This window comes from Tursiops truncatus, chromosome 2, assembly GCF_011762595.2.
Source record: "Tursiops truncatus isolate mTurTru1 chromosome 2, mTurTru1.mat.Y, whole genome shotgun sequence".
Classification (NCBI taxonomy): Eukaryota; Metazoa; Chordata; class Mammalia; order Artiodactyla; family Delphinidae; genus Tursiops; species Tursiops truncatus.
Window position 1 is genome coordinate 24,784,179 of NC_047035.1, and position 23,271 is coordinate 24,807,449.

At 44.1% G+C, this 23,271-nt stretch overlaps 1 protein-coding gene across 23 annotated transcripts in view; it reads right to left on the reverse strand.

Annotated features, from left to right (window-relative positions):
* Positions 1–23,271, reverse strand: part of NRXN3 (neurexin 3) — a 1,624,030-nt gene that overhangs the window by 1,502,850 nt on the left and 97,909 nt on the right. For 5 of the 23 annotated variants that reach the window (XM_033850765.2, XM_033850767.2, XM_033850766.2 and 2 more), the window contains exon 3: positions 19,653–19,667. The exons of 17 other annotated variants lie outside the window; for them this stretch is intronic. In XM_033850765.2, the coding sequence (XP_033706656.1) occupies positions 19,653–19,667 (15 nt within the window). Of the gene's footprint in view, positions 1–19,652; positions 19,668–20,904; positions 20,919–23,271 lie in introns of all 23 variants that reach the window. One more of the 23 variants, XM_019919960.3, reaches the window with a different exon arrangement.

Consider the following 23,271-nt stretch of genomic DNA (forward strand, 5'->3'; position numbering starts at 1 on the left):
CTCTTGTTCCAATCTAACTTATCTCATGCACTAGCTGTGGCCTTGAGCCATACCCGAGCAATGTGGCTCTCTGAAGCTCACATTTCACTAAACTCTGTCCTTGGAGAAACAAGCAAAAGGCCTCCCTCAACAGTGTCCCACACTACCACAATCCCCCATGTGCACAGAGCATCCTTTCATCATTTTAGAGGGTCTTGTCAGCTGTTAACCAAGTCCAATGTCACGTGTACAGATCCCAGGGAGAATTGTGAGCTTGGATCCACCTTATACCCTACGAAACGAGGCTGTAATTCTTAGAGACACATGTAATTCTTTTTCACAAGAGCACCAAGAGAGATAGGGAAGTGGGTGATTTTGTGCATCCGCCTCACTACGACTAGACAACTCAAAATTCTTCCCTTCTTGACGGTAAGCCCTGCTCATGCATAATGATATGAACAACATCCCCATTAAGTACAGGCTGTGTTTGAAGTGTTCTCATGTATGCCCTTTGAAAAAGATAGGGTAAATCCTTCTTGGTGAAAGGACAGGCATTAATTATTTAATTAAACAAAGTAGTTATTGACTTTTTAAAAGCGATAGGCAAATTTTCCACAAAGAACAGAATTTTTTAAATACATATGTCATCTAGTTCCTGCTCCTGAAACTAAAATAGCTGAAAATTTAACCCCAGAGTGAAAAAAACAGGTGTTTCTGAAAGAAGTAATGTGCAAGCAGAACCTAGAATTTCCTCCTACCATTGTGACTTGGCCTTTGAAAAGTATCTCAATTCAATTGCTATTGTAGTATAAATCCCAATAGTTTCACAAACAAGGAGAGTCATTTCATGAAGTAGAGGTGAGAGCTATACCAAATCCATGAAGGATAATATTTGCAAAATACCCTGTATATAATACAACTATTCCACTTAATCAAGTACTGAAAAGGTTCAAATTAATCCTGACTTCACTACAGCTAATATAAATGTTCCAAGTCAATAAATCTTGATATTGATTAATCTACCCCCCCATTCAATTTTTAAGACCCACCAGTTCCCACAGGCAGAAGGGGCAGATGTGACAAAAGCGATTTACAAAATCAATACAGCTCAAGAGATCTAGAGAAATTAACTACAGGAGAGACAACCCATTAAATCATCCGGTCCATCTCCATCTCCCTCTTGGCCCCTTGTAGACTGCTCTCTTTCAATATATTTGAGCCACTTTATCGAAGTAAGTTGTAAAGGTCAACAGATACGAGGGCTTGTTCCTTTTCCCAAGAAACAAGTCCCATTCCCTCCCTCCCTATACTGAGTCCCATGTCTTACTCTACATCAATTCTCAACTCAGCAGCACGTTAGATTCACCCAGGGAGCTTCTGAAATACACCAGTGCGAGGCCTCAGGCCCAGGGACTTCTACTTAATTCATCTGGGATAGGACCTCAGTACTGCTGGTATACTTTTTTTTTAATACCCAGTGATTCCACCATTCAGAAAAGGTTGAGAACTGGTTCTCTATAACTTCAACAGTCTTATTTCTTGTCCAGCTTTTGAATGCTTTCTTCTTGACCATGTTAAAATTAACTCAATACTGCCAGACTGGGCGTAAGGTCCTAGCTGACAGTAAGCCAGTGAATCCCAGCCAGCTGAGGACCCCTGCCATGGGAAATCATTACCCCGGATGGGAGCAGGACAGATACCTTAGGTGGACTGGGGAACCTGAGAAGGGGAAAATGGTTTTGGACTACGGTTTTGAACTAAGAGAGAAAGGACAACTTTCCCAGTAACTATACCACATGGAGAGCTGCCAAAGATAGAAACCCATCTGATTTGGAGCTCCCCTTTTGATCATCGGAACCTTAGCTGTGGGAGGAAATAAAATTTAAACACACAAAAAGCTAACCTTTGTTGAATCCTCAACACAGGCACAGTTCTAACTGCCTTACATGTATTAACTCACCTAAATCTCACCACAGCTCTGTGAAGTGGGTGCTATTATTATCCCATTGTAGAGGTGAAGAAACTGAGGCATCCAGGGTCACCCAGGTAGTAAGGAACAGAGTTGAAATTCCAACTGAGATGGAGTGGTTCCAGAGTCCATGCTCTTAATCATTAATCATAACCACCTTTCAGCACTGTATAATTTCAACATAAAGCAAACACCTGAAGTTAGAAATGAAAGGTAGCGCATTGTCTTATAAGGGCTAGGATGCAATTTCTTCAATAATTATCTGTAAAGCAGTGGTTTTGAAACATTACCACGCACAGAAATCACTGGAAGAGATTTTAAAAACTATTGCTGGGCCTCTTTCCCGAGAGATTCTGATTAAGTAGTCTGGTGGGAGCCATGAACTTGCATTTATAACAAGGTGGAAATGTTTTCTGACACTTGTCAAGCTCACCAGAGAAGTTCAGGATGGGAACTGAGATAAAGCAATTTCAGCAGTTTGGAGGGAACCAGCAGGCTTGCATGAAGTCCTTTTGGGCAGCTGGGGTGGGAGAAGCTAAGCTACAAAGAGTTAAAGAATGGTTATAACACCTTAAATGTAAATGGATTAAATGCTCCAACCAAAAGACATAGATTGGCTGAATGGATACAAAAACAAGATCCATACATATGCTGTCTACAAGAGACCCACTTCAGACCTAGGGACATATACAGACTGAAAGTGAGGGGATGGAAAAAGATATTCCATGCAAATGGAAATCAAAAGAAAGCTGGAGTAGCAATACTCATATCAGACAAAATAGACTTTAAAACGACTATTATAAGAGACAAAGAAGGACATTACATAATGATGAAGGGATCAATCCAAGAAGAAGACATAACAATTGTAAATATTTATGCACCCAACATAGGAGCACCTCAATACATAAGGCAAATACTAACAGCCATAAAAGGGGAAATTGACAGTAACACAATCATAGTAGGGGACTTTAACACCCCACTTTCACCAATGGACAGGTCATCCAAAATGAAAATAAATAAGGAAACACAAGCTTTAGATGATACATAAACAAGATGGACTTAATGGATATTTATAGGACATTCCACCCAAAAACAATAGAATACACATGCTTCTCAAGGGCTCACGGAACATTCTCCAGGATAGATCATATCTTGGGTCACAAATCAAGCCTTGGTGATTTAAGAAAACTGAAATCGTATCAAGTATCTTTTCCAACCACAACGCTATGAGACTAGATATCAATTACAGGAAAATATCGGTAAGAAATACAAACACATGGAGGATAAACAACACACTACTTAAAAACCAAGAGATCACTGAAGAAATCAAAGAGGAAATCAAAAAATACCTAGAAACAAATGACAAGGAAAACATGACGACCCAAAACCTATAGGATGCAGCAAAAGCAGTTCTAAGAGGGAAGTTTATAGCAATACAATCCTACCTCCAGAAACAAGAAACATCTCAAATAAACAACCTAACTTTACACCTAAAGAAATCAGAGGAAGAACCATAAAGCCCCAAAGTTAGCAGATGGAAAGAAATAAAGATCTGATCAGAAATAAATGAAAAAGAAATGAAGGAAATGATAGCAAAGATCAATAAAACTAAAACCTGGTTCTTTGAGAAGATAAACAAAATTGATCAACCATTAGCCAGACTTATGAAGAAAAAAAGGGAGAAGACTCAAATCAATAGAACTAGAAATGAAAAAGGAGAAGTAACAACTGACACTGCAGAAATACAAAAGGTCATGAGAGATTACTACAAGCAACTGTATATCAATAAAATGGACAACCTGGAAGAGATGGACAAATTCTTAGAAATGCACAAACTTCCGAGACTGAACCAGGAAAAAAAAGAAAATATGAACAGACCAATCCCAAGCACTGAAATTGAACCGGTGATTAAAAATCTTCCAACAAACAAAAGTCCAGGACCAGATGGCTTCACAGGCAAATTCTATCAAACATTTAGAGAAGAGCTAACACCTATCCTTCTCAAACTCTTCCAAAATATAGCAGAGGGAGGAACACTCCCAAACTCATTCTACGAGGCCACCATCACGCTGATACCAAAACCAGACAAAGATGTCACAAGAAAAGAAAACTACAGGCCAATATCATTGATGAACATAGATGCAAAAGTCCTCAACAAAATACTAGCAAACAGAATCCAACAGCACATTTAAAGGATCATACACTATAACCAAGTGGAGTTTATCCCAGGAATGCAAAGATTCCTCAATATACACAAACCAAGCAACGTGATATACCACATTAACAAACTGAAGGAGAAAAACCATATGATCATCTCAATAGATGCAGAGAAAGCTTTTGACAAATTGCAACACCCATTTATGATAAAAACTCTGCAGAAAGTAGGCACAGAGGGAACTTTCCTCAACATAATAAAGGCCATATATGACAAACCCACAGCCAACATCATCCTCAATGGTGAAAAACTGAAACCATTTCCACTAAGATCAGGAACAAGACAAGGTTGCCCACTCTCACCACTATTATTCAACATAGTTTTGGAAGTTATAGCCACAGCAATCAGAGAAGAAAAAGGAATCCAAATCAGAAAAGAAGAAGTAAAGCTGTCACTGTTTGCAGATGACATGATACTATACCTAGAGAATCCTAAAGATGCTACCAGAAAACTACTAGAGCTAATCAATGAATTTGGTAAAGTAGAAGGATACAAAATTCATGCACAGAAATCTCTTGCATTCCTATACACTAATGATGAAAAATCTGAAAATGAAATTAAGAAAACACTCCCATTTACCACTGCAACAAAAAGAATAAAATATCTTGGAATAAACCTACCTAAGGAGACAAAAGACCTTTATGCAGAAAATTATAAGAAACTGATGAAAGAAATTACAGATGATACAAATAGATAGAGAGATATACCATGTTCTTGGATTGGAAGAATCAACATTGTGAAAATGACTCTACTACCCAAAGCAATCTACAGATTCAATACAATCCCTATCAAACTACCACTGGCATTTTTCACAGAACTAGAACAGAAAATTTCACAATTTGTATGGAAACACAAAAGACCCTGAAAAGCAAACGCAATCTTGAGAAAGAAAAACGGAGGTGGAGGAATCACGTTCCCTGACTTCAGACTGTACTACAAAGCTACAGTAATCAAGACAGTATGGTACTGGCACAGAAAGAGAAATATAGATCAATAGAATGGGATAGAAAGCCCAGAGATAAACCCACGCACATATGGTCACCTTATCTTTGATAAAGGAGGTAGGAATATACAGTGGAGAAAAGACAGCCTCTTCAATAAGTACTGCTGGGAAAACTGGACAGCTACATGTAGAAGAATGAAATTAGAAAGCTCCCTAACACCATACACAAAAATAAACTCAAAATGGATTAAAGACCTAAATGTAAGGCCAGACACCACCAAACTCTTAGAGGAAAACATAGGCAGAACACTCTATGACATAAATCACAGCAAGATCCTTTTTGACCCACCTCCTAGAGAAATGGAAATAAAAACAAAAATAAGCAAATGGGACCTAATGAAACTCCAAAGCTTTTGCACAGCAAAGGAAACCATAAACAAGACAAATAGACAACCCTCAGAATGGGAGAAAATATTTGCAAATGAAGCAACTGACAAAGGATTAATCTCCAAAATTTACAAGCAGCTCATGCAGCTCAATAACAAAAAAACAAACAGCCCAATCCAAAAATGGGCAGAAGACCTAAATAGACATTTCTCCAAAGAAGATATACAGATTGCCAACAGACACATGAAAGAAAGCTCAACATCATTAATCATTAGAGAAATGCAAATCAAAACTACCAGGAGATATCATCTCACACCAGTCAGAATGGCCATCATCAAAAAATCTAGAAACAATAAATGCTGGAGAGGGTGTGGAGAAAAGGGAACCCTCTTGCACTGCTGGTGGGAATGTAAACCGATACAGCCACTATGGAGAACAGTATGGATGTTCCTTAAAAAACTAAAAATAGAACTCCCATACGACCCAGCAATCCCACTACTGGGCATATACCCTGAGAAAACCATAATTCAAAAAGAGCCACATACCAAAATGTTCATTGCAGCTCTATTTACAATAGCCAGGACACGGAAGCAACCGAAGTGTCCATCAACAGATGAATGGATAAAGAAGATGTGGCACATATATACAATGGAATATTACTCAGCCATAAAAAGGAACGAAACTGAGTTATTTGTAGTGAAGTGGATGGACCTAGAGACTGTCATACAGAGTGAAGTAAGTCAGAAAGAGAAAAACAAATACTATATGCTAACACATATATATGGAATCTAAAAGAAAAAAAATGGTCATGAGGAACCTAGGGGCAAGATGGAAATAAAGATGTAGACTTACTGGAGAATGAACTTGAGGATACGGGGAGGGGTAAGGGTAAGCTGGGATGAAGTGAGAGAGTGGCATGGACATATATATACTACCAAACGTAAAACAGATAGCTAGTGGGAAGCAGCCGCATAGCACAGGGAGATCAGCTCGGTGCTTTGTGACCACCTAGATGGATGGGATAGGGAGGGTGGGAGGGAGGGAGACGCAAGAGGGAAGAGATATGGGGACATATGTATAACTGATTCACTCTGTTATAAAGCAGAAACTAACACACCATTGTAAAGCAATTATACTCCAATAAAGATGTTTAAAAAAAAAAAGAATTGTTACAAGGATGTGGAGCTGGTGAGAGGCAGCTCCTCTTCCCAAAATCTTCTTGGTGAAAAGTAGTACTTTGAGGAAAGTTAGTTTTAGATGAGTGGAAAGTGCCAGAAGAAAAGGAGAGATAAAAATTCAAGAAAGACAGGGGGAAACTGATGATGGAACAAGGTTCTGGAGAAGGCAGGAGGGTGCACAGCAACTTCAGTGAGTCCACCTGCCAAATTCTCCATCACAAGAGAGGCCTCCTAGAAAGATGGGCTCACACCAGGCCTCTTGGCACTGTGTTTAGCAGTACAAGTGTGTACTTCCCAGCCAGTACTGGATAGCAAGGTTAATAATTATCTTAACAACAGTTTTTCAAAGTCTCTTGAAAAGAAAAGATGTACCATAGGGTACAACACCACCACGACATGTCCAAACCTTCATGGGCAGCAATGCTAAGCTTGAATGACATGTTGCTCCTAAGAGGACCATGAGCCAGTGCATGTGGTTCAGCTGGTGCCTCTTCTTTTATATGGGATGCTCTCAGCCCTGGATGAAAAACTAGCTACATAATTTAAGGAACTCAGTGAAAAATGAAAATGTGAAATCCCTGTTCAAAAAGTATTAAGAATTCCAAGATGGTAACGGCGGAGCACTAGGCCAAGTGCGGGGCCCTTCTAAGCATGGGGATCTGTGTGACTGCAGTTTGCCTACCCATGAAGCCCGTCCTGCCTCGCTACACATTACACTCACCTGGGGAGTCTTTAAAAATTCCAATGCCCAGGCCACACCTAAAACCAATGAAAACCAGACCTTCTGGGGGTGAGAACTACACATCAGAATTTTTTAGAGCTTCCCATTGACTCCAATGTGCAACCAAGGTTAGGAACCACTGCTTTCCTGTCACAGAATTTGACTTAATACCAGCTTTGAATTATTTTCTTTAACTAAGAAATTCCATCTGGGAAAAAATATATCGGTCCCACAAAATGGACTATAGCCTTATGACATACTACCGAATCACATTTCTCCAGCTATCCATTCCTGTAAATTGGCTCATATTATTCGTATAAAAGAATGCAAATCTCTTCCTATAATAAATGCATGTTTTGCCATATAAATGAAAAATAAGAGACAGCTTGAGCAATGGAGACCTTGCTAAATTCCTTTAAGGCCCCTGCCTGCATTTTCTTGGCTCTACTAGATGATTTCTTCTAGGGTCTGGTCAGTGGCCCAGAACTCATCCAATGTTCTCAACAATGCATGACACAAGGTCCTTCCAAACAACAGTGAGCTTTGGATGGGATGCTCAGTTAAGGCAGGAGGATCTGACCCTCACCAAACCCAAAGCTGGAGATTTATCCCAAGAGACAGGATCAACTGAGGATGGTCATCCAAGCAGCATAGGTGGGCAGCTCCCAGCCGGAAGCACAGCTACCCAAGAGTTCTTCGCCACAAACCCAGCCACCTAAGGAGAAGAGCTGCTGTACAGAAGAGGAGAGGTGGGGCTCCCCACAGGAATCTAAGACCCAAAATGCATGAGGGAAGCCAATTCCTTTATAGTGGTCTCTAGACAAGCAATACTGGCTAAGGCAAATTACAGAGACCTCCAGTGGTGCCCCCTCAGTATGACAGCAAGGACTAAGATCTTTCATTCTGATCCTATCAGCAACAGAATGACAGGAAATGCTTTGGAGGTAGATATTATTAGAATCCTGGCTCTACCACTTATTATCAGTTGTATGACCTCTCTGTGCCTCAGTTTCATCACCAGAAAAATTGGAGCTAATAAGTACCACAGAATTGCTGTGAGGATTAAATGAGATAATCCATGCCTCATGCTTAGAACAGTATTTAATACACGGTGAGCATATTAATACTCAGGTAATGTTACCTTAGCGACCATCATCATTACCACCAGCACCACAGCACTCCACGACACACACATGACTCACGTCTCGCCTACTTTGCTCAAAGTGAAACCAAGATTCAAAGGGCTTAACTGACTGGCTCCAAGTTCCACAAGGCAGTAAGAGCAGAGTCAGATCTGGAACCCATGTTTTCCATCATATATTCTTAACTTCCTCATGTCACCCAACTTGATAACTAAGCAGAGACTCTCTCTGCAGCCTTTCTGGTGTGGTGCACAGCACCACAACTTGCTCTAGGTGAGGCCTGAAGGAGGTGATGTAGACAAAGCTGAGGAGAGCTGCCTGTCACATCAGAAGCACTTAATCACGTTAGCTATTGTTACTATCCCATTGTCACCATACAATTGATGAACTACCCGGAAATCCCCATGTAAACTGACCATATCCACCATATTGGAGACTCAGTTAAAGAGCTTGCTATCTTAAGAAACCTAATGTCCAGCTCTTCGATATAAACGGAATTCTCCCTGATTAAAATCACCCCATGTAAATTATCCCATGCATATGTTAGGAGCCTCCTGTATTGGCTATGCTTAAAATAATAGAAGCCATACTTCCAAGTGGTCATGAGTAAGGGACAGAGCAAAGGTGTAATTTTAGAAAAGAAGTCAAACTTCAAAAACCTACAGTCCCACAGCTGGGGATTGGCCAGTATGGAAATGAAGTTTTAAGTCCCTTCTCTTCAGGAGAAATTGTATACACCACCAAGCCAAGCCCAACTCACTGTTTGCTGTAGATATTTGTATTGCCACAGTTCCAGGCCCTTGAGGAGGGCCCGGAGGCAGCCATGTCAGGGCTGTACCCCTACCATTTAGGGGAAACTTCCTGGCCAATCAAATGGCGTTACGTCATTGGATGTATTATTCCACCCAAGTGAATGCCTCTTCCAGAAAGAAACCTGCCCTATGGCATCGATTTCCCTCTTTTGCTGAGTGATCTAAAGAGAAAATAAAAATTTTAAAAACTACAATGAATCCGTGACAACTAAACTGGCACATAATGAGAGCCACAAATACATAATTACCACGTCCCACTTGGTACAATATACTCCAGAGTTGCCAAAAACTGACCACTCTGATAGCAGTTGCCCTCGCGCAGGCCCTGGACTCTGCAGCTGCATCTGAATGAGCCCAAGTCAGCTGCCTGCGATGGTTTCCCCAGTAACAAGGTTCTGGCTGAGAGGGACAGTTCATCACCCTGAAGAGTGAGTTTCCACTTGCAGGGAGACTGGGTGAATGCCAAAGCAGAGAATTTGGAAGCAGGGGTCAGGGTCCAAAGGGGTATGGGAGTCACTAAAAACCTGGGATGGGGTCCTAAGCTTTTCCCTTTCTGAGATGGAGTAACATGTCAATTTGGAGACTTGAGGACTTTTAAGGTGAGGCCTAGCGTTGGAATATCCCGTACTCCTGACTTGCCCACGTTCCTCATCGGGAGAACTGGCCTGGTTGTCAGGAGGCATGAGTTCTAGTTCCAGCTCTCACTGGGTGAATTGGAGAAATCACATCTAGGTAAAATCAAGGGAGTTAGGATTAAGTGACTTTCTAAGGCCTGAAAGCTAAGACCACCTGAGAAGAGAGAGGGCCAACTCAGCCCATGACAAAGTGAGACAGTTTCTGTGTCAACGACCATCCTTTCCTTCCACATTTACATTTTCTAATTCTCCCCTCCTGTCTCAGGCATACCTTCAGGACTGAGTTCAGATTTTCTACCACCTGTTCCCAAGGTTGCCTAGAAGAGAAAGGTTACCATCAGTCTGGCCAATTTCCAGCACCAGTGGAACAAATCTGAACGCTACATGGGGACGAAGACGCTCTGCTGTTGCCCAAGTACTGGGAGCAGCTGCAGGAGGTAACCTTGCCAGACCCTTTCGTATTAACGCCTGTGTGATTCTCTGAATGGCTCACCCTCACCAACCGTGCTTTAATGATTCATGAACAATGAATTCATGGGATCTCAGAGAAGGAGAACGGGAAAAGCATTCCGGGCAAAGGGAACAGCATATGTACAGGCTACGTGGCTGACGAAAGTGGGTTAACACGAGGCCTAAAGAAAACGCCAGTATGGTTAGAGGCCTGAAAGCAAGGGTAAGAATACTGAGAGATGGGGCGGGGGCAGGGGTGTGTGGAGGACAGGCAGGAGACGGGCAGGAGGGAGATCATGCAAGCCTTGTTAGTGGCTATGGTTTTGTTTTTATCCTAAGAGTTTTAGAAGCTCATAGCAGGAGAGAAAGGTGGAGGTCTTATGACAAGATTTTATTTTTAAAATCTTAATTTAGTTAAAAATATGAAGAAACCAATCAGGAGGCTACTGTCATGATCCAGGCAAGAGATGCTATTGGCTTGATGGATAATTTTCAAAAGGGGAGTAGAGCTCCTACGTGAGTGGTGGCTACAGCCCTCTTACTGCTCCCCCTGGTTCCAGGTAAGGTCTCCTGGTTTATCCATGTCACCTTGCTCGGCATCATCCCCAGGCACTGTGTGCTGTTCATGTCTCACCATGGAGAGTGGATTTCCTCTGCCCCTCAACGGCCACCACCTCTGTCCTCTTACTTTGCACTGACATCTTATTCAATTGAAAGCCTGAAACTCCCTGGAGAATTTTCTAGTCCTTATTCCCTCCGAAAGCACATAAACCTTGTTACTGGTGGTTAAATTTTTATCTCACAACAGTCACATGCAGTGAAGAGAGAATGTTCAGCAAACACACATCTTTTAGACAAGGTGAGATTAAAAACAAACAAACAGGGCTTCCCTGGTGGCACAGTGGTTGAGAGTCCGCCTGCCGATGCAGGGGACACGGGTTCGTGCCCCGGTCCGGGAGGATCCCACATGCCATGAAGCGGCTGGGCCCGTGAGCCATGGCCGCTGAGCCTGCGCGTCCAGAGCCTGTGCTCCGCAATGGGAGAGGCCACAACAGTGAGAGGCCCGCGTACCGCAAAAAAAATTTTAAAAATAAACAAAAAAAATCCTTTCTTCTTACCACTGGATGCCAAAAGGTAGTGTAAGTTGTGTTAGAAACATAGGAACCTGGTCCTAGAACCCCTCATGTGCCCAAAGTATTGCAACAGCTGAGGAACAATACCTTTTAAAATTGCCTCAGTGATCATTTGAGATTGTGTCTGTCTTAACTGAGTTCCAAGCACACAGCTGGGCAGGGGACAGAAAGAGGCATGTAAGACTTCTGCAGCTCTCAAAGATGGGTGATTTGGTTGCAACAGATTGATGGACTAGACAGGAGAGTCTGGGGCAACAGCCTTTCAGATGAAAAGAGGTAGAAAGGGAAGTGTGGCGACCACACATTCTCTAATACTTCTCCATCAACAGACAGGGTCCAAGTTCCCTGCCCTTGACTCTGGGTTCTGTGCCAGCAGAATACAGGCAGACCTCAGAGATACTGTAGTTTCAGTTCCAATCATCACAATAAAGTGAATATAGCAATACAGCGAGTCACATGAAGCTTTTGGCTTCCCAGTGCATATAAAAGTTATATTTACACTATCCTGTAGTCTAGTAAGTGTGCAATAGCATTATGTCTAAAAAAATACATACCTTAATTTTAAAACACTTTATTGCTAAAAATGCTAACCATCATCTGAGCCTTCAGCAAGTTATAATCTTTTTGCAATAGTATTCAGTAACAGCACAGATCACTGATCACAGGTCACCATAACAAATACAATAGTATTGAGAAACTGTGAAATATTGTAAGAATTACCAAAATGTGACACAGAAACACGAAGTGAGCAAATGCTGTTGGAAAAATGGCACCGATAGAATTGCTCGACACAGGGTTGCCTCAAACCTTCAATTTGTGAAAAACACGCTATTGGTGAAGCACAATAAATCAAAGCACGATAAAACAAGGGATGCCTGTAAAGGAGAATGCAATGCCTACGATGCTGTGCCGGTTCCTCTTCAAAACCCCATAAGTCTACAGAGCCTTCCCTGTTTTGAAGATATAAACATAAGGAAGCTGGATGATTATTCTTATATCAAATGATGCTTCCCACTTCAGACAGATTTTCCAGAATTTCTTTACAACTATTAGATAGCATCTGCTGAAATAAAAGAACTTAAAGCTATAGCGTGAACAGTCACTAACAAGTTAATATCAATCAGAAACGAAGCTAGAGGGCTTCCCTGGTGGCGCAGTGGTTGAGAGTCCGCCTGCCGATGCAGGGGACGCAGGTTTGTGCCCCGGTCCGGGAGGATCCCACATGCCGCGGAGCGGCTGGGCCCGTGAGCCATGGCCGCTGAGCCTGTGCGTCCGGAGCCTGTGCTCTGCAACGGGAGAGGCCACAACAGTGAGAGGCCCGCGTGCCACAGAAAAAAAAAAAAAAAAAGAAACGAAGCTAGAAGACTTTTCAAATAGAAGTGCAGATCACTGGGACTAAACAGACTATTTTTTAAGGTCTGATTTACAAATGACCTTTTAAAGAAATATAACTTTAGAGTGAAGTGACGTTTACCTCCATAAACTCTCCCAGGACACTCCAAATGCTTTTTTGTATGAGAAAACAGAACTTCCGGATTGTTGCAGGTTTATTTTATCCCCCTCTGAATTTCAGTCTCTACCTCCCCGGGGCCCATCTCTGAGGATACAGAAATTGCCTATTGTCGGGAACCAACGCCTCTGCAAATGTAGTCTCTCTCTTAGTCCCAGAGCATGGAGGCCTCCACACTCTCAAGGCCACAAAGGCACACATAAGAAGAGTTTTGCAGATTTTTTTCTATTAGAATCTTTTTTTCTCCAGTCAGGAGAACCGCCGAGTGAAAAGCAAACTTGAGTGGGAGACCTGAATTCTCAGGCTCCCCCCTCTCCCTTTCCCCAGCACTGCAGGTTAGATGAGCTACTGAACCTCTCCCCATCTCAGTTTCCTCCTGTATAAACACAAAAACACACGAAGGACAAGATCACCTGGCAGGTCCTTCGAGACCTAAGACTCTAGCACACTTTTGACAGAGAGTGGGATCTGTCCTCCCCAGTCATGAGCAAGTCAGAAACTCCCAGGCAGATCACAGCCTCCTTCCAACGGACGGAGCAGCTGGCTCGCCATGTTGAGAGAGGAGAGCTGCCAGGAGGAAAGGCAAGACTTCCACCCTTCTGCAGGTGGAAGGAAAAAGGAGTGGCCACTCTGGGAAGTTTTGGTCAGTGCAAACCAAGACGGGTGAGAAGAGTCACATACAGGGTTGAGGAGGCCACAATGTCTTCTCTCCCTGAGGTAGAGAAAGGTGATGTCTGACTTCTGTAGCTTCCCAGAGCCTTCCTGATGGCAGCAAGCTCTCCAAGCACGGGCCCAGCAGCCAGCTGTGTGCTCTCTGCTTGCATTTAGGGCTGAGGTGTCACAGAGGCCTGCAATCTCTGAGACTTTCTCTTTTTCTGATTATATCCTCACTCACTCCCTCAGCCAAGTGCAAACCTCTCTTATCTCAAGACCATATCTGAGTTGGTGAAAAAGCCAGAATTTGCTTTTTGTGCTCTGATTTTCACACAATGCCTGCTGAAGGTGCAGATGGTAAATGTCCCCAAGGAGCCCAGTAAGGAAACCAGGTTTCCCCAACAATGGTCATGGTAGTCTTGGACTTCACCAGAGCTCTCAACAATCACCAGAAGAAGGTAACTGATGGTGCTGGATAGCGGTGTGGGTGGAGCTTTTTAAAACACTGCGGTGTCTGCTCAGGGTTAAACACATAGACTGATGCACAGAAAAAGAAAGCCCTCAAACGAGGACCCATGGAGGATCTGGGTATACAATGAAGGGAGCACTATAATTACATGGGTAAAGGATGGACTGTTCAATAAATGTTGTGGGGTAATTGACTTTTAAAGGAAGAAAGTAAATAAATAGAATTCTATTCCCTATGTCCCTTACCACATGTGAAAATATACTGTTGCATGAGAGACCTAATGGTCAGAAGCAAAACTTTAAGACTATTAGAAGGATATACAGGGTCATGCCTACTAGCTTTGTGACATTAAAATAGTAAAAGATTTTTTGGACAAGCCATAAATAACATCTCACGGAGGGCCAAATTAATACCTTTGCAGCATCAATTTTTTGGAAACCTCCTTTTAGAAAAAGATATCATAAAGTTTGAAAATGAGATAAAATGAGAGAAGATATTATTTATACATATATACCCACATACAAATTTTATATTTTATATACGTATGTGCATGTATGTATATACAGAGAGAGGACTGATAGAATATATAAAGAACTCTAACAAATCAATTAAACAATTGGATGAAGGCAGTCAAAGGCACAAACTTCTAGTTATAAGATAAAGAAGTGCTGGGATGTAATGTACAACATGATAAGTATCATTAACACTGCTGCACGGTTAGATATGAAAGTTGTTAAGAGAGTACAGCTTAAAAGTTATCATAAGGGGCATCCCTGGTGGCGCAGCGGTTGAGAGTCCGCCTGCCGATGCAGGGGACATTGGTTCGTGCCCCGGTCTGGGAAGATCCCACATGCCGCGGGGCAGCTGGGCACGTGAGCCATGGCCGCTGAGCCTGCGCGTCCGGAGCCTGTGCTCCACAACAGGAGAGGCCACAGCAGTGAGAGGCCCGCGTACCGGAAAAAAAAAAAAAAAAAAAAAAACTTATAAGGAAAATTTTTTTCTGTTTCTTTAATTTTGTAACTATATGAGATGATGGATGTTCACTAAACTTACTGTGGTCATCATTTCATGATGTACGTAAGTCAAATTATTACGTTGAACCATAAACGTACACAGTGCTTATGTCAATTATATCTCAACAAAACAGGAAGGAAAAGAGTTGCAAGCCTCCCGCCCCCGACACCAAAATGAGCAAATGGTATAAACAAGTAACCCACAGAAAAGGAAACTTTAAGGCTAATACACATGAAAAGTTGCTGAATATCTCTGATAATTAAAGAAATGCAAAGAAAAATCATTCACATAAGAGTGGCAACCTTTATAAGGCCCATAATAACAAGTGCTGCAGAGGACATGGAGAAAGAGACTGTCCACTGTTGGCGGGAGTTTAAACTGATACAATCAAATCTGAGAGTCTTTGGCAGAATGTGCTAAATTGGAAAATGTGTCTTACTTAAGACCAGCAATCCCATTTCTGGTATATATCCTAGAAAGACCCGCGTACATATGCACAGGAGAAGTGTGCAAAATGTTCACGTTGGCTGAAATGTTTGTAAAAGCTAATAACCGTAAACATTCTAAATGTACACCAACACGAGAATGGATACCTACTCATATGATAAAGTACTGTTCAGTAGACAAAATGGATAAGCTAGAGCTAAACGTGTCAACGCACACACACACACACACACACACACACACAATTCGCAGGAAACAATGGTAACCATTTCCATAAATACTACATAATGTTTATGAATACTTAAGTATGAGATTAACATAGAAAAGTTTGAACTGTAAGGACACATACCAGATTCTTAACAATGGGTGGAACTAAGCAGAGAAACTTCACCTGTAGTTTTTAAATTTTTATAACAAAAAACAGATCTGAAGCAAAGGTGACAAAATGTAAATATTGTATTTATAACCAAGGAAAGCAAAGCAAATAATGTTCTCATATTGAATGTAAACCCTCACACCCTAAATATGTCTACATTCTATCTCCTCCATCTCTGCCTGGCTCAGACTCTCTTCTCGGACAGGCTGTTACTGGTCTCCCTGCCTCCAGTTTCCACCTCTACAGTGTCACCAGGGTGATTTTTCTGAAATATAAATCTTTAAAAACTGTAAAAGGAAATTCAAATCTAACTCTCTTAATACAGACCCTTAGCCTTCAAATAAAATCCTAGCTTCTTTGCACGGTGTACAAAGGCCTCCATAACCCAGGCTCTGCTTCCTTCCCTGGCCCCAAAAGCCACAGTCCCTGCCCTCGCCCACAAGCACACCCCGTGCTCTGGCCACACTGCTGTCCCAGAGCCCCAGCTCCTATGAGCCTTTGTAGAGCACTCTCCTCTCACTCATCTCTCTCTCCACTTAGTTTGCTCTTCAACACTGGGCTCTGGCATCACCTCTTGCCTGCATTCGGGGCTCTTTCCCCAGCCTCCCAGAGAGCCCTGTTCAAACCATTTCTGCAGTTAGCACATCACATTCTAATCACCCTCTCCCCAGGGAGACTGCAAGCTTCCAGTCTGCAGGAACCACGTCTCACAAAGCTCCTTCCCTTGTGCCTCAATGAGTGCTCAGTAAATTGTGTCAGATTAATAAATTAAAATATGCAAGCATACAGAAAACACCCAAGGAGCACAAGGCATCATCCTAAAAGTGGTCTTATTCATTCTACAATGACTAGGAATAACACTAATAACAATACCCTCCTCTGTGGGGTATTTATAATGCACTTGGTAGGCCTTGAAGGAGAACATAAACTAAGGATGGGACATAAGCCTGTCTTCAAGGAGCTTCCAGTCTTGCTGGAGAGATACTATTAAGACATAAAGCCTCTAACTAGACGTGGGTAACTCAAATCTAAAGTAAGACCCATTTCCAGCAGATGTCTAAAGCATTTAGACATAGAGTTGCTCTAAAATCAACAAGAGGTAGGAAACAAGAAAGAAGAGAAATGGGGAATGAGAAAAGAAGAAAAGGCCACAAAAGTACTCATGCTCATTCCAAATGTCCCAGCTTACTGCCTGACGGGAGTAGACCCTGAAGGCTGGAGCAGGCCCAAATCAGGTCGGAGCCCCCGTGGATGCCTGCCTGTCAAAATGCCCTGTATCCCCAGGATTAATAATTTACAGAGAAAGGGGGCTGGCACTAGCTGGCAACTTGGCAGCCCCAGTTCTTCCCCTGCACCAGGGCTCTGCAGTTCAAATCAATATTCGTTAGCCAGCGGAATGAGCTCGTTTCACGCATGTTCTAATTAGACAATGGAGATTATTACAAAACACCTGCAATGTTTGTAATCATTTAAAATAATGAGAATCAATATTAGCTTCCAAAGGCACCATATGGTAAATGTTCATTCCAGGCATGTGGTCCCTGATATACTCTCAATGCTTCAAAACTGATCATTAACATTTTTTAATTTGCAAGAAGTTGCTCCTGGTTAATGAATTGGCTGCCTGTGACTTCCTCTGAGTGATCATTTAATTGTAACATGGCCTCAGTACCCACCGGAGCTCTTGGGGTCTGCCTCAAAGGACATGCTCCAGAGTCAAGTACACGCAAACATCCCACCACCACCACAGGGCGCTTCCCAGGTGTGTGATCTCCAAGCCGCTGAAGTGGTGGCTCTCAAGTCACCCAGAGAACTTGTGAAAAATGGAATGGTGGATCCCATCCCAGAGTTTCTGATTCAGCAGGTCAAGGGAAGGGGCCTGAGATTCTGCATTTTCAACAGGCTCCCAGGTGATGCAGACGCTGTGGGTCTAGGGACCACACTTTGAGAAGCACTTGTCCTACAGGCCGACACCCAGCCCCCACTCCAAGCGAACACCTTCCCCATCGGCAAGAAGCACCCAGGAAGGGTAAAGATTGAGGAAAAGACTTAAGTTTCCTCCATGTTCCCTGAGCAAACTTCCAGGCCACATCTAGTGAGATGGGCAGTGGGCCTCATGGCACATGTGTTGAGCCAGACGCTATGCTGGGCACTTCCACATCTTGATTAATCCTCACCACAACCCAGTGAAGGAGGTGCTACCACCACATTTGACAAAAGAGGAAACAGATACGGGATTGTCCAGTGTCAGCCTGGCCTACCCATGGAGGATTCTAATTCAAACAACGGTTTTGTGCCTCCAGTCCCATGTTTCATCCACAACTGTCCAAATGAGCAGAGAGTAAGTGTGTACCCCTTCACTCCTCACCCAGAACCTGTTTTATCCCATTACCTGGACTCTCCTAACCACAATGGGATGCAAGGTGGGGAGGCTCCTTTACCCAAGCACACAGATCGTGCAAATCCTCAGAACTAGGCCGGTATTTACTCTTTTCCCTTCTAGCCTGGTCAGAAATACTTCCCTCACCATAATCCGGGCACACAGCCCCTTCTGGTGCTTTGCTTTGACCTCACTTCTCATCTACTAGCCTCCTGCTTCTCAACTTTTAACGTGCACAGGAATCACCTGGGGATCTTGTTAAACGGCAGCCTCTGAATGCATAGATGCGGGACATGCCAAGAAGCAGTATTTCTAACCTGTTTCCTGTTGGTGCTGATGTTGGCCCCAGGTGATGCCGATGATTAGTTCTGTATCAGCATAAACACAGAGGACCTGGTGTGGGGGGAAACATGAACCTTGGAGCCAAACACATCTAGGTTCCAATCACCTCCAATGTGTTTTCCCTAGAGTGATTTACTCAGCCTCTCAGAACTTGTTTCCTCATCCCTAAAATGGGAATAACACGTGTCCCATAGAATTATGAGATAAGTAACATCCGAAACGCACCCATCATCCCAGCACCCTTTTGCCCCTCCACAAACACCCTCTACAACTACTCCACCCTCTTTGATACCTCCCTTCTCTCACATCCTACCACCCAAGCTTATGAGCCAGGGAGGTCAGACATTTTTACCTGGTTTACCAGTGAGGAAATCACAGGCTTCTGATAGACTTAAGTCCATAGCCAGCCCAAGGCAGGTCTCAAATACAACCCAGGGCTCCTGATTCCAAGCTGAATGCTGATTCCAAGCTGAATGCTGTCTCCCATGCCCCAAGGACCGAGGCCTCAGCAGTTCCAGTTTGGTGGTAGAGAAAACACATGAACAGAGTCACCACACGCCAAGATCACCAGAGCTCTTCAGGAGTCCTAAAGAAGAAATGAGTGGCTCACACTCACCTTTGGTTATCTGGAAATAGAAATATCGGCAGTAGGGGAGTGGAGGGGGGAAGTGTGCAGACTTCAGCACGACAACAGCTTAGAAAGTAGTTATACACCGTCTTATCTCTAGCTGGAGCTCTATTCTCATCCACGCAGCGAGCTGGTAAAACACTCCTTGGCATAACACACAGGACACATCTTAGCCCCAGGCAGTGAGCCCAGAGAAATGTACAATATCAAAAGAAGGAAAACAGATAAAACTGAAAAATCACAGGTAGGATTTATAGCAAAGTTTGCTCACGGGCAGGTGAATCCACTAGGCTCCCTGAGCTTTCTTTTTCTTCTTCCTTTGATGTTTTAAAATACATAAGACTGTTGTTTTAAATCATCCCATAAAACACCGCCTGCTGCAGAAGCTGCAATCAGGCATTCTCTCGGCATCCGCCTTTGTCACTGAGCTAGTAATTCACAGCAATTGATAAACTTTTTCAAAATGCTGTGAACGTAACTTCAGGGGGTTAATAAAACAGCTTTCTACTCCTCTATTTCTTTCCATTGATAATTTATTCAAATTGTAATTGCCCGTAATGTGCACCCTCTATCACATTACTGCTCACACACCATGCACTCTCCCTCACCATGCATCACCCCAGCTGTCAGCAAAGTCCTCCTTCCTGCCCTGCACACAAAAATGGGACTGCTTCTCTTCTCACATCTAGCGGACAAGCCCCTGCCTGCTTGCCACCCTCTCCTACCCCCTCCCACTGATGTCCTAAATGGAGGATCCCACCGGCCCCTGCCCACTTGCTGGCAGACGTTTAGTCTCAGGGCTATCCATGCCCCAACCACGTGTCTTGCGGCATGGAGGTTTGCTGGGTTAGGTGGTTTGGGCAGAGTTACCTGAGCTTGTGCAGACGGTGTAGTAACAGTGCAAGATTCTCCTGGCTAAGGGGGGTGTTGGATGAACCAAAGTTCGAGAGTCAGAAGACTTCTTCTCATCCTAGCTGTACTGTGAATTCTTTGTGAACATAGGTAACCCAAGTACCCTCTCTGAGCCTGTTTCCTCACCTAGAAAGTGGAGGCCGTGATACCTGCCCTCTCTATTCCACAGGACCGCTGCGACTGTTTCAGAGAATAAGATTATTTCTCAGGCTGACTTTGACTCACACAAAGTCTGACAGTTCCTTCCATTTTTTCCCCCAATGGAAAGCAAGTTACTGTGTGAGGTATTGAGGTAGGCCTAGGACCAGGGGACCAGGTGGGGAGGGAGGTTATGAAGGTGGGACCGATCTTCTAGGAGGAGATAAAAAGGATACTGAATTCGTCCTAGAATTGGCCCAGTTGTTTGGTGTTGGGCAGATGGGTATTTGATTCTGGTGACCCCAAGATGGCAAAAGCAGAGGTCAAGGCTGCAGCCGGACACCAACCAGTGGCCCTGATGCCTTCTGGGCACTGGGCAACAATGCATCAGACGATGCTCCTTTCCCCTACTGCTCCTGCTTCAGATCTCGGTGTGCGTCAGCAGTTTCAGAGCCTCATTACTGAGCGGGCACCAATGGCCTCTCCTCTCCTGAGCATCACCTCTTAAGCTCCCTAGATGGTCCGGAGGACAGAGTCACAGCCTTTAACAGCCTTTCCATATGATAACATGCGCACCTTCTCAGAAGTTCCTGTGTGACAAAACCCACCCCTGGCCCTGCAGAGTTACAGAATAAGTACGATGATCAAGGCCTGTCTCCAGGGATCTGATGCACAGAAAAGCAGCATCCTTTCAACCCGTGGTATTTTCAAGTCCCAGCACCCGCCCCTACTTGTTAAAATTCCCAGCAACAAGTGGCAGCAGTAGGTTTGCCCAGCAGGTGCCTGAATGTGACTAAGAGGGGAGGGAAATCTCAGAAATCATTGCCAACAGACCTCCCAGGTCCCCCATTATCCCTTAATGGGCTCCTTTTTAGAACACGTGGGAGAAACCAACTGGTTTCCTGCATTCACTGAGGCTGAGAAGTGGCACTAAAACGAGGGGGAGGGGCAGAGAAGAGAAGTCTCTCCTTAAACCCCACAGTTAAGTTTCTGGCCCCTTGCCTGAGCCCCTGGGAGCCCCTAGTCCCTTAGGAAATGGCAGGTGTAGGAAAACGCTCTTTTCTGCAGCTGCTACCACTTACCACAAATCATTTATTTCATCTTCTTAGCAAGCACAAAGTGTATCCAATCCCACCAACTGCTTTCGCAAAATCTTAAGACTTTGCATTCTCTGGTAGGACTTCTTTCCGAAGGAGATTGCCTTCCTCGTGCGATTCACATTAGCAGGCAGTCTGTTATTAGCTTGATATTTTATCTCTAACACTGTGAGAAACATTGCTGCCATAAACCCGGGTGCTCTTAGTAAAAGCTGAACTTCTTGGCAAAACGTAATAAAGTGAGGAACGATGAAAGCATTTCGCTATGAACGCGGAAGCAGCAAAGACAACAGCCACCCCCAAGGCTGGGCTACAGGCATGCGTAGGTCTGCACACGCGCACACGCAGACGCGCGCACGAACGTGCACGTGCACGAACACGCACGCACACGCCTTCCGTGTCACGTTGCGTAAACACTGCCACGATCCCCTTTTCTCTTGCCCTTCCTGAGCCATTGCGTCCCAACCCAGGGCTCTTCAGTCCAAGGGTCTCATTTGTTTATTCCTAAAAACGGATGGATCCAGGCTTTTTTTTTTTTTTTTTTTTTTTGCGGTACGTAGGCCTCTCACTGTCGCGGCCCCTCCCGTTGTGGAGCACAGGCTCCAGACGCGCAGGCTTAGCGGCCATGGCTCACGGGCCCCGCCGCCCCGCGGCATGTGGGATCCTCCCGGACCAGGGCACGAACCCGTGTCCCCTGCATCGGCAGGCGGACTCTCAACCACTGCGCCACCAGGGCAGCCCCAGGCTTTCTTAACTATGCCAAGGTTCAGAAGGCAGAGGAAACGCCCGGGGAGCTTGGTAAGGATTCAGATTCCCAGCCCCCAGCCCCTCCGGAGATTCTGAGAGCAGGATGGGGTCTGGGAACCTGCATTTGTAACAAGCGTCCCATGAAGAGCCAAGGGGGCCGGACTTGGGGGCAGGATAACAGACAGGGCCCCGCCCCTGCACCACCATTGAGTGAACGAAGCAAGGCCGACTCAGTCACTATTTCAAAAGATTTGGTTGTCCAAGTGCCCCAAAAGGCCTCAGGTCAAAGCAGCCACATGTGGACAGCAGCTTCTGCCATCCTGAAGGCTGGTGCCAGGCCAACTTCTCAGTATCTGTCTCGCGTGCAGGAGGAAGGGAGGATGCTTGCTCGGTTATATTAATGAGCACGTGCTGTCAGTCAGTGGACACGCCCAAAGGAATTTTAATAAAGACAGCATCTCTTCCTCTGGCTTTGGCCACCTATTTAAGAAACGTTGCTACGTGAGAGAATCCTAAATGCCGTAGCTGGTGGTAAATGGTGATTTGGCTCACAAAGGTTGACGGACTCCAAGATGCCCAGGGGTAAGAGTGTTGGGTGTGGTCCTCACCCACCAACTGCTTCTGGTTGTGAATAATGAAAAGAACACAAAACCACAAGCTGGACACGCAGTGAACTAGCAGCATGCCTTGACGTTTTTAACGGGTGGTTCTTTGCCCACTGTTGAGGCTGGAAGGAGAGATGAGGGGGGATCCACCGTGATGGACAGTGAGCCTGCTTGGAGCCAAAGAGGTGGCATAATGCTGTGGTTCTCGACCCTGGCTACACAATGGAATCATCTGAGGAATTAAAATGTAATAGGAACCACTAACCCTAGAGATCCCAACTCTGTGAGCTAGGGTGGGGCGGGGCAAAGGTATTTTTTTAGGGCTCTTCAGATGATCCTAATGTGCAGCTAGAGTCAGTCATCACTGCCTAATATAATTTCCAGGGAGTTT